Consider the following 12537-nt stretch of genomic DNA (forward strand, 5'->3'; position numbering starts at 1 on the left):
GTGGCCCTAATCATTCTCACTGCTTCACTGCTCCTGATAATTATATACTTGAGTTGCATTTGACCCAATGATCGTTTGTCCGTCAGTCTATACCTTTTAGCCTCAATCTGTCCGATCTTTGACCTCACTGGCCCACTGTCAGACCCGTAAAGACCAGATATGCACGATCCTTCCGTTAAATATCGGTCCACCCGACCTTATCTAGCCCTGGCTATTGTCCGCTCTTCAGTAATGTCCGGTTCTTATGCTGTCATTTCAAATCTGTATTTGATCCACTCTGGCCCCAAGGCCTCGTCCGTCCCACTAGGGACCTCTTCATATCAAGATCACATCACATCAAGATCCCTATTTAATACCATCTGGAAGTTTTTTTTTCTTTCCGAGTCGATTACACCTCGTCCTATCACGTCTAACCTCGTCTAGCTACTTCTGACCCTGGCCTGATCTCACATGACCCTGATTGACCTTCTACAAGTCTGACCTTGTCTAGCCCCGTTCGACCTCTGCCCTGTTCGACCTCTGGTTGACCTTAGGACGGACATTAGCTACCCGGCGTGATCGCTACTGCTGTTGGACCACGTCCGACTGCCTTGTCCCTCACTGCATCATTCTGACCTACCTTATCCGTTCTGACCCTATCTGCTCTCGTTTTGTCCCGCTTGGCTCCGAACAGGCCCTATCTGATTCCGTGCTCCCCAGACTGAACCCATCTTACCCCATATGACCTCGTCTAGCCCTGACTGACCTCAGCTCCCCGGCGTGTTCGGCGTCGGCCTGCTGTCGCTGCTGCTGCAGCTGCTGACCGCCCACACGGACGGTGACCTGCTTGTTGAGCAGCAGCACCTCTGTGTCGGTACCAGAGTCCAGCGCCCGCTCCATGTGCCGCTCACAGGCGTCCAGCTCCGTCAGGAACGAGTCCAGGCGGACCAGCTGGTGCTCTGCGCCGGGAAAAGCAGAGGTCAATGGCTGTTTGTGGTGATACAACACTTATATGCAGAAACGCAGCAAGTGTGAGGGAACGTATACTGGAAAGTGAGATAAGGAACGCATATGGGAAACATTGGGTTACCGGTTTATGGGTTTAAGGTACATACATGCGTGGAGCTCCAAAGTACACAACACAACGCATCAATGATCGAGAAGATGAAGCAATAGCAATGCACGGATGCATGGATTTAGCGCAGTGAATCGCATAGTCACCGACACCAACCCTCTCCCTGCACACATGTTCCCCTGGGACGCGTCCTCACACCACTGCCATCCACTGTGCACTGAACAGCGTGCATACAGTGCACACTTGTCATCGGACGCCGGCCGGAACTGTTGCCGTCCACTGCACATGAGCACCAGTCGCAAGGTCGGTCGGTCGGTCGGTCGGTCGGACGGTTGGACGGTTGGACGGTTGGTAGGTTGATTGGCACGAGGTCTGACGGTCCATCGGTTGGTCAGTCCGATGGTCTGACGGTTGGACGGTCGGTCAGTCGTTCTGATGGTCGGGTGGTCAATTAATCGGTCCAATGGTCAGAGGGTCAAACTGTAGGGCGGACCGTGGTCGGACAGTCGCTCGGATGGTAGCTTGGTTCACGGTCGGTCGAAGGCAGCGTTAGTGCGGCATGGGCGACGAAGCGTCACGGTGGAATGTATCACATGTTTCGACGAATACCAGCAGGGCTAACCCTGACCTTGGATGAGCGAGGGATGTACAGTGGATCTAGTAAGGATCTCCAGACGTTACTAGATGGCGTTGAGCCTCAGTCGAGTCCATGTGAGATTCAAGGAGAGGTCACTACCGAGCTGGGCCCGATGGGGAGTTGGGTGGGTGGGGGGGGGGCGGTTGGCGAGGTCACGGTGCGGGTGACCTGTCAAACAGCCCCGGCGCGGTGGGGCACTGCCGCAGGCAAATGGCGCACTCCAGTGTTGTTCCATATCGCGGTGGTGGGCCGGGCGGCCGGTTAGCTTGGCTGCTTGGAAGGAAAGGATAATGAGACATGGGTTTGCTGTGGCCGGTTCATCTTCTGTCAACTATGATGAACCCAAAGTAATGCAAATGTGATGTTGGTAATGCAGCTGGCAATGAAATGCTAGCGAATGCTCCGAGCGCCCGGTAGCTATAAGGATTAAGATTATTTGTCTCCTGAAATTTTCATTGAATATAATTCAAGCACAAGAAATATCGTATCGTTCGCCAGTTTTTTGACCGGGTGGCGTTTCTTGCGTAGGAAAATCATTATCAGCAGGTGATTTTTTTTTTATTTTTTTTGCTGGTAGGTAAGCCTTAAGGTCAAATCAAGTCGCTGAGAGAAGATGAGGAAGAACGGACGAATGCCACATTTTTGTTTATGAAGTCTTGATTTAAAAAAGCTTAAAGTTATTATACGTGAAGCTAAAAAACAATAAGATAAGTTAATAAAAATATTTGACCCGAAATTGGTCTCTGTTTTCTCTGACCACGATTGCGTGTAAGACACAGGTCCAACCGGGTTCAACCCGACCCAACCTGGTTCGGCTCCACTTTTTTAATATAAATTTGGTCCGAACCTTTTGAATGAAAGGAATCACAAGGACAAAGTCCCCGCTAAGCTGAGCTTGTTGCGTTGTCCCTGCCCTCTATCCCTCCAATCAAGCAATTCCTGGTCTATGGCAGAATTTAAGTCCAAATTTTAACCCTCGCCGGCACAGTCGATGCAACCCCCCCCCCTAAGTTTTTCGCAAATAACTCGCGTAAAAAGCGGCCGATCGCGACGAAACTTTCAGTACCCTCGCATTAATGAATTTTACACCTACCCTGAAAATTTCATGACCCTGACCCAAATGACCTTTGACCTGTGACCTCTTTTCCGAGACCATGTTTGGCCGGAATCGCGATTCAGCGTCTGTCGGCTCGCATTAGCCGCGCGTTTGCAAGCTTTTCGTGGTTTCAAACGTTCAACCACGTGATTTGATGCTGCTCCCATACATTAGGGTGGGTGTCAAGGTCACCTGAAGGTCAGGTCAGGTCATTGACCTTTGGTGACTTCGGTTCACTTTTTCGAGTTTTACATGTTTCTAGGCTAGTTTTGGAGCTGAATTCGAATTTAACAACCATTTGAACATTTACGAAGTAGTTTTGGTGCCTTCGTAACATGCTACGAAGCTGTCAGAGGCGGTTGACACGTATTACGAATACCCGTCACGACCCCTACCAGTTGACCTGACTTGACCTGACCTGACCCGACCTGGTCTAAATGCTTAAAGACATCATCTGTGATCAAAACTAACACGATTTTCGTGATCAGCACCCCGGAAAACCCCATAGCAGCCTTACTTTGCGACTTTCTAACAGGTCCCGATTTTTCCGATTTTCGGGTCATTGGAAGAAGGTCACCCTATGACCTAGGACCTTTAAATTCGGTATCATCGGCTTCCTCTCGTGACGGGCAACACGCTCGTTTTTTCCGCGAAGCTCTAGCTCGATCAGGGGCCAAACGCCAGGGGGGTCGTACCAACCCCCCCCCCCCCCCCTTGTGCCGTCGAAGGACGCAAAATGGCCTGCGCCGGCGAGGGTTAACGTGTGCACGTAGCCGCACACGGCCGGTCCCCTCACTGACTTCGCCTGACAGCGGCCTGCCACCAACCACAACCATACCCGTCAGGAGCTCAAAAACGTCAAGCACACATCGCGTTTCGAACCCGGACTTTTACAACCGGGACGTGCGCTCTCGCCACACGGAGTCCAACACGCTACCGACCGAGCTACCGGGACGGACATTTACATACTTAGGGGTTTTGCCTCGTGACATTGACAGACGTCAGACATTTTGGCCGAACTTTTAGCCGTAGCACTGAGCAAGCTGCGCAGGGCGATAGGTGTTCGTAGCGTTTAGGTTGGGTAACCTGTGAGCTGAACGCGATGTCGTGAGTTCGAGCCCCACTCCCGGGTCATGTTTTATCTAGACACGAACCAAAACCTTTCCTTCTACTGCAACACAGACAAGCACGATGACATCTTTCGCCAATATCTTTCCCCAATAACCTCTAAAAAGTCAAAATCATGGCTTATAAATGTTAGCTAAGTTTCATTTTTGAAGAAAATATTGTTTTGTCATTTTTCTGGAGCCATTTCAACTCTTTTCTTTTCGGATTCTTTTCGACCCGATAAAACCCACCAAAACTGAACGTGCCAAATGAAAAATACCCAACTCAAATAACAGTTTAGAAAAGCCTAAGACATCATGCAACTATCGACTGAATAGTTGCATGCAATTAATACGTCCTAGATTTCAATTATCATTGTTCAAGATTTTGGCTGGAACTGGCGCTGCCTCTCGCTTGCCCGTTTGTTTGAGATAATGATTCCCTTCAGTCACATTCTTGCTGATTCCACATGAACAGGATACCACCATACCGGAGTGAACGCACCCGCAACTATCATCCCCTCCCCTCAGCCTCGGCGCAGTGGCGGGCGGCCCTGGGCGGCCCACTCCCGGCGCTACGCACGCCCCATGCGCCGTGATACCGCGTCACTCCCCCTCCCTCCTTCCCCACACTGACCGGTGACCTCACTTCCCTCGGGATTTGGACTCGCCCTACCCCGACCGTAGCGCCACGTGGTGGCTCTGGAGATCTTAAATAGACCCACTGTGCAGGGGAGCGAACCTCGCCATGTGATGGGATTAGGGAGGGTCTGCTGTTTGAGATTTTGTGGGAGCGTTTATATGTAATACCCGTCCTGTGATGGGAGGCTCCAATCGGGCCCGTACTGTGATGGAAAGGTCGGATAAGTACCGCAGCGAGATAGAAAGATTCAATCATTGCCGTCCCGTGCGATGAGGGCTCAAGGAGTGCTCGATCCTATAAAATGGAAGATCTGATAAGCATCCATTCTGTAATGAGTAAGAGGTCAGAGGTGGCGCAGGCAATGGCCGTTTATCTAGGATGTAATGAGTGTCAACATATCCCTCCGGTTGGAGCGGTACAAACCGTAAAATTTCCGTCGTCAACCATATTTCCGTCGTCAGCTATGTCCCTGTTTCGTTCGGTACCCACCTATTGTTCAGTATTGTTAGACATACCTAGTTATGAAGTCTGATGACCAAGAGTTGTAAACCAAAATTAACATCAAAACTCTTGGACTCTTGGTCATCAGATTTCATAAGTACATACTCACCTATGTCGCTGACTCTGTCCCTGTAGATCTGCGCCAGCAGGCCAGTGAGCGCCTCCTTCCGCCTGTGGACCGTCTGCACCAGCGAGTGGCAGTACGCCTGCAGATCCTGTTCAGCCTGCAGGCGCGCCTGGCGCAGCTGGCCGCCGGCGGCGGAGAGTAGCGCGCGACGGCGACGCTCCACGTCCATCTGAGGGCACAGGGGGACGGAGGGGGAGTTACAAAGGGTTGCGTGGAGCACCAGGAAGACAGGGGTTACGGGGGAGTTACCCCGGGCTGCATAGAGCACCAAACGACACGAGGTTACATGATACTTGGAAAAGCATTGGGACACAGGGGAGTTACATGTGGACACGGCGGTGCAGCAGAGGACATACATAGATGTGGTCTCCCTACGGTGCAAATTACAGATAAACATTGCAAACCGGGCATTTATCGAACCGTGATATCCCAGATTAATCTAACATATTAGGTTCCGTCTAAGAGACTGGCCTCAGGCTGTAACATTTCCTCTTTTAGACTAGCTGACCTCGCTGATACAATGTCTGCCGGACTGACCTGACCTCAAACCTTCTGTCTCTTATGCTGACCTGACCTCGGCTTCCGTCTCCGACAGTGACCTGACCTGTAGCCTATTATCTCAGACACTGATCTGACTGCCAGGCCGCTGTCTCTAAACCGCACCAGCAGCGTCTGTACCTGCTCGGCGTCTCCGACAGCGACCCGGCCTCAGCTCCTGCCTCTGACACTGACCTGACCTCTCATCTACTCTCTCAGACACTAACCTGACTGCTGACCCGCTGTCTCAGCGCCAGCAGCGCCTGTCTCTGCTCCGCTCCCGTCTCCGATAGCCTACAGGTGCTGTGTTGCGCGTGCAGGATATCGGTACAGCTGGCGCACACGGCCGTCTCACAGTCTCGGCAGAAGAAGCGCAGCGTTTGGCCTGTAGAAAGCGGAACGGGACACCGTCAGGTTGCAGGGCTCGGCTTGTTGGCGCGCATTAGCGGAATGCCATAGCATGGGCTGGAGACTTGACTTATTGCGATGGAAGTATGTTCAAAGCAGTCGAAGACTCGAAGTGAGGGTATCCACATTTAGAATGGCGATGCCCTGTTGTTGATCATGAAAGTTTTAGATGCAACCAAGGGCAAGGTATTTTATGACAAGAATGTGTTGCTGTTTGCATAAAAACATTGCATAAACAGAGGAGCCGGACAAATTATTTGCACGGTAAAACTATACAATACAATTACATCGAAGAACAAAAGCCACACTATTCCCAGACCCCAGCGCATTTATCTCTCATAACACTAAAAAGATTGCAGAGCAGGGTTGTGCTCGACTCAAAAAAATTTGCCGACTCGACTCATCATTCAACTTCAGAAAGCCCTGACTCAACTCTGACTCAAACTAGGAGCTGATTTTTCCCCTTGACTCGACTCGTGACTCAAGCGGCTCAATGGAAATATGAGTCGACTCAAACTTGACTCAAATTTTTTGTTGAGTCAAGTGAGTTGACTCAAAATTGACTCAGATAAAAAAGTTGTTGAGCGGGGGGGGGGGGTAAAAAAATCAGGCAGCAGGGTAAGGGCTAAGTTGTTAAGTGGGAGAGGAGGTGAAAGGCTTATATTATAAATTGTTTCTAGAGAGTTGAGTCAGCTGACTCATGTTCCTAAATGCTTGACTCAGCTCAATGTCAAAAGTTATTTTACTGACTCAACTCTGACTCAACTCAACACCTTAATATTTTTGTCCGACTCAACTCTGACTCAACTCAACAGCTCAACATTTTATCCGACTCGACTCAAATCTGACTCATTTGAGTCAGAGTTGAGTCAAATTTCTGACTCGACTCATGAGTCAAGCACAACCCTGTTGCAGAGCGCCGTTCTTTGTTCCCTTTGTCATACCGGAACAGAGCAAAACAAAGGCGGCACTGTGTCTGTTCGCGGTGAGAACCCTAGAGAATACCGCGCACGTAAAAACGCCCCATTCAGCGCCGCGCAGCGTCCGTCACGTCGTGATGGTTCCGTGCCGTCTCGTGACGGGCCGTCACAGAGTGCAGGCTGGGTGACTCCGCCCCGACCGACAGGCCGGCGCCGGGCAGGGCTAGACGGAGCGACCCGTCGTCGCCGACCACTGGACCCGATATCTATCGACCGACCGACACACCGACCGACCGACTGGGCGACTGAGCGTACGGGTGGGGAGGGGAGCCAGTGCCGACTGTCGTACGGCCGCGCGCTGCTTGCGTGTCACTAATGGACATGACGACCGACGGATCCGCGAACCGATGGACCAACGGAACAAGGACCGACGTACCGACAGTCCGACCGACGGGTCCACGCAGCGACAGCAGCGACGGCGACGGGCTACCGGGAAACATTAGTGATCGAACGGGTGTTAGTGAGCTTGAAGCACGCAACACTCAGCAACAAAGAGCTTGAATGAAGCGCCAGCTCGCTCCTCACCAGCATGATTAGAGCAGTAGAGTTGCCAGTCGGCTCCTCGCCGTCGTCTGGAGGACTCCTGAGTGACATCCGACTCCGACTCACTGCCAGAGTCAGAGTCGGAGTCGCTGCTCTCCTTCGCCGGGTTCCGCGACTCCTGAGGAACGGGGGCACAGTGAGAGCGTATAATGAAGTCATAAGGCACACGTCAGATAGCAGCATAGCAAGCAAGGGTCAGATGTCAGCATGACGAATACATCAGCACAATCAGTCCGTGACCGGATATCACTTAGGGGCCGCGGTGCCTCGTTCGGAGAAGATGTCCGGAATCCATCTGGATAGCTTTGTTTGCAGAGAGGCCAGTCGGTATCTCGGCAGTGTTTGCATAGCCTGTCACCCGCCATTGACACGCGCCGAAGGTGATCAGACGGGCTATCGTCGGCTCGCCGAAACGGTGCCGAAATCAAGACACGTGTGGATTCGATTCGCGCACGGCGGAGCTTACAAACAGTCCTGACTACCAAACGTTATGCAAATCAAGGCAACATGTTGCGCCTAAGTTGCAGCGTGTAGCTACACAAACAAATTATCGAGTAACACATCAGATTTCTGAGAGGTTATGTGAGGGGTCTGGTGTTTATATTATATCCACAACAGGGTCACCATGACAAATATGACGTGTATGGTAACATACATCGCCTGGTCTAAACACCGAAGTACGGATCTCGCGAGATTAAGCGGTAGGTTTTGCACTTTTACATTTCCGGTTATATCTCAGAAACTAATCGATCTACGATGAAGCCACTATACACGATCATGGCCGGCTTGTGAACCAACAAGTCGATCGCATCTTCAACACTTAAAAGCTTAACCCGCGCCCCGTAGGGCTATCGGCGGACCTTACCACCCGTAGGGGAGGGGCCGTTTCGCGCCCCCCACCCCCCCCCCCCCCTAAGATCTCGGAAACTTACCGGCCGATTTTCAAAATTCAAACGGCGTTCAATAGCCCCACCCGGGAACTATCTTGTGACCAAATTTAATTGACCTAGGTCAAACCGATGACGTCACAGGTCAGGTCAAAGGTCGGATTTCCACCGTTCACAGGCATTTCAAGAAATGTGTTGTGAAATCGAGTAAATTGGTAAGTTATTGAAAACCATCGATGGTACATTGTTCGTCAAACATATACTTCGCTATCTGAGGTCACTGATACCAGGTCAGGTCACAGAGGTCAGGTCACTGGGGGTCACCTGGGGGTCACAATATGAAAGTGTCGTGTGATACATGTTTTATGGTCCATTTTACAAGACAAATGCGATTGTGTGGGTCAGGCAGCCTTTGGGGCCAGCTTAGGTTACGTTTTGGTGAATGTCAGGTCAAGGTCAGGTCAAATTAGGTCAAATTTCAAAGTTGATATTTTTGCATAAAATGGGTATGGATTCGATGCAGCTCGTCACGGAAAGTCTAATGGTGGTCTTTGTTTTGCTCTACGTGGTCTAGAATTGCCAAAAATTGAGTTTAAAAATTTGACGTCATCATTTTTGAACAGTTTTTTCGCTATAACTTGGCCAAAAAACAAGATATTGATCTGCAATTTGGTATGTAGATAGAAGACGGTAGGTGCTATCACATATGTTCCGTTTTTTTCGAAACTAAAAAAAAAATGGATTTTTTGGCAAATATATCCAAAAAATTGCTTTTTTAATTTTGGGGGGTCAAAACTCAAAAATTTCACAAATCCGAGATAGCAGTTTTGTAGCCCTATCAATTCTACAACTTTTATGTCTTGATCATTTTTCTGTATCTTCAAAGCTGTAGGCCTGACAGCTCTTCTCGCGAAGGTCTTTTTTCGGTCGAAAATGACAGAACATGACGTCATTCTGACGTCATCGTCATTTGTGGCCAACTTATCATAGCCTTTGGAACAATATTTGGTCACAATGTGTAAAATTGATGCCCGGAGGGGTCCTGAAAGTTTGGTGGCGATATCTAGCCGTTTAGGAGATATCGACGGAAAAGGACAGGGGGGGGGGCGTTTCGCCCCCCCCCCCCAAAGGGGCGCAGGTTAAGACGACGAAGATATAGCCTGGAGTACACTAAATTTTCTAGTGCAAAACCTATAGCTAAAACCCGCGAGACCTGTACCTATGTGCAGCAAGACGACGCACACCAATGCCAAAAGTTTGTCAAAAGCTCAGACTAGTTGACTAAAACAAACGAAACACGAACAAGATTATACTAAGCTAAGACACCTTCGGTACCCGTGCGTACTGCGTACCTCTGCAGCCACCGCCACGCAGGTGGGGCAGGTACCGGTACCGGCGCAGGCGGTACACGAGTCCGGCTCCAAGGCCAGCAGGCGGTTCGTCTGGAGACCCGATACCTGGTGGAGAAAGAAGATGGTTACTGGTCAGTCAGTGGACATGTTATGCGGCCGAGATCAGCGATATACGCTTTATTTACTTACCATGCTTATGTACAAGAAAATTGATACCACTTATCATATTCCGTGTCTAACGAAGTCGCAATGTTCAAATGCAGGCGACGTAGGCTCCTTCATTTATCCTGAGTCTAAGTTCCATAATTGGTACATTAATTAGCCGAGGTTTATTTCTCCACGCTGGACCGCCTCTCAACTGTGTTTATATAAATCATTTCAAAAAACTTACATAGGCAGAAACGTGACGTCATAATGTTGCGCACAGGCTGGACGCAAACAGAATTAAGCTATGCTGTGCCAAAGACACCTGTATACCGGTATACAGGGGTCTATGCCTGTGCGGTATACACTATACCTACAGCATTGTTGGTCCATGATACTGTGCCGCAATACACATCAGTGAGTGAGCCAACATTATGCGGATAATTTGAGCCCCGGGGCAGATCTGGAAACCGCAAACACAAATGACGGCTAACGTCCGTTTGGATTGGCGTCTCGCTCCAGTTCACACGGGACCAATTAACCCGCAGATCAGCGCCGTGTCGGTAAAACTGATTGACCCCGACAGGCAAGGTCGATCTGGAGAGCCCAGTCTGCAATGAGGGCGCTGCATAAACAGACAGCCCTAATTCGTACCAGCCGGTCCGGCGGCCCAACCACCACCGACGCCTGCGAAAACACGCACCGAGGGCGCCACACAGGCCTCACTCGACGTCCCGGCCCTGAGAGTCTGACTCTGAGCGATGACGGTAGAGCAGTGACTCACCCGGTTCGAGCCCCGACCGACAGATGAGAGGAGCACGCCTGACGCCACCCGCACCACTCGGTCAGCCAGACTCCCCTGCAGAGCGGCGCGTCAAAACAAACCCGGGCGACACACGGCGTGAACTGGTGGACCGCCCCGGCGAGGGTCCTGTCCTGGTCAACAGGATAAAGAGCACTGAGCAGTGAGCAGCTCAATCGGGTAGTGGACCGCCGGTAGTGGTCGAAAGGCTGATGCTAAAGTGACCAATCCCGCCGCCTCGCCGACGCCTGGCCGGCGGCAGTGACGGCAGCAGCGTACCCCGTCCCCCTGCTGACCTCTGCACTTACAGATCATCCCGAGCGTAGCTGCTCCTCGAACCGTCACCCCACAGACGAGCGAGGGCGACCCCCCACTGACGTGTCGCTATGACCAGCGCACCGACAGCGTTCCGGCAATGTGATCCGTGATGGCGTCATCGCCATCTGTTCTGCCGAGCTCCAGACCACCGGAACAACCAACAATTGACGTCCATTGCTACACGTCACGAGCCCCGTTCCCGTCCGGTGCCCGGCCGCCTCCCCAGCTCTCCCCCGCCCCCAGCCCATCCCTCACCCCGCGACCTCTGGGGTCAGAAGGTCGCGGTGACAGTGGACATGCCGCCAGGCCGGCGACGGTGACGGTGACCTTCTGAACTGCCGGTGACAGGGGGACGCGACGGTCCCCGCGAGGTGAAACACGGAGCGGAACGATATGGACACGATTCTCAGAGAGAAACGAATGGGAAACGTAGGCGAGGCTCTAAGTTTATTTCACATGGCATTGGGTGAATTTCCGTAGCATGCAGGAAGCACGTCGGGCGTGTTTTGGCAGATTGTTTTAGCGAACCGTCTTTTATCAACAACACTGCGATCCACACTGCGGCTTTCGGGTTCCAACGACGGGACTGCATAAACCAAGGTCGTATCATTTCCCGCGGTAAGGGCTGCGGCCGGGCCCGTCTGTTTCCGAGAGTCCTAATGGACAAAATGATGACGGAAGCGCCTGCGGCCATTGTCAGTGCGTGACAAGGACAACTAACAAACGCACGGTCATTGGTGCTGACACGCAACGTCCCATCCCATAAGTCCTGTAGCGACCTTCGGTGTTGACGAGCACAATTGGCCCGTATTAACACAGTCTGATCAAGGGAGGAGACTTACATCTCTTCTAGCAGTCCGAACATCAAAAGACAAAAAGCTAAACACACCTCACAATGGAGACATTACATCCAGAAAACTACCGTGCTAGCTGCTTTGTCAGATATCGTTCAACAGCTTTCTCGGATGGAATGCGTAAAGAAAACGCATTGTAAAGTAAAGCGGGCGATTCGCGAGTAGGTACGTAAATCAATTGATAAAGGTCGAACTTTATTATTTGACGTTTATATATTCACTATAAACTTCAATCATTATGACTTAGCCCGAGCCACACACCACCGCACCATGCGGACAACATGTGTTTGTGCGTAAGGCGCGATATTGTAATGTCTTGCGGAACAGCCTAACTTCAGGCGTTGATCACTAGTGTCATCTAGCGGCAGGAATATAATTACACCACTAAAAATCAATGTTAGAAAAGCGGGAAAACTCACTCATAGGCGGTCCCAGGGGGGGGGGCACGGGGGCCATGGCCCCCCCCCCTTTGGTGCTGAAAGGTGGGGCCATACTATCTTTTGGCCCCACCTTTCAGATCGAACAAAAATCCTAGAAAAGCTTTTCGT

The 12537-nt window shown here is 51.2% G+C and overlaps 1 protein-coding gene across 1 annotated transcript in view; it reads right to left on the reverse strand.

Moving 5' to 3' along the window:
* The window catches only part of LOC122392916 (tripartite motif-containing protein 2-like), a 105268-nt gene that overhangs the window by 65174 nt on the left and 27557 nt on the right, over positions 1 to 12537 (reverse strand). The window contains exons 4-8 of the mRNA XM_043388278.1: positions 9872 to 9976; positions 7615 to 7750; positions 5929 to 6086; positions 5147 to 5333; positions 746 to 938 (exon numbers count right to left, since the gene is read on the reverse strand). Coding sequence (XP_043244213.1) covers positions 746 to 938; positions 5147 to 5333; positions 5929 to 6086; positions 7615 to 7750; positions 9872 to 9976 — 779 coding nt within the window. The remainder of the gene's footprint in view (positions 1 to 745; positions 939 to 5146; positions 5334 to 5928; positions 6087 to 7614; positions 7751 to 9871; positions 9977 to 12537) is intronic.

Source organism: Amphibalanus amphitrite, unplaced genomic scaffold, assembly GCF_019059575.1.
Source record: "Amphibalanus amphitrite isolate SeventyFive unplaced genomic scaffold, NRLGWU_Aamphi_draft 000506F_arrow, whole genome shotgun sequence".
Lineage (NCBI taxonomy): Eukaryota > Metazoa > Arthropoda > Thecostraca > Balanomorpha > Balanidae > Amphibalanus > Amphibalanus amphitrite.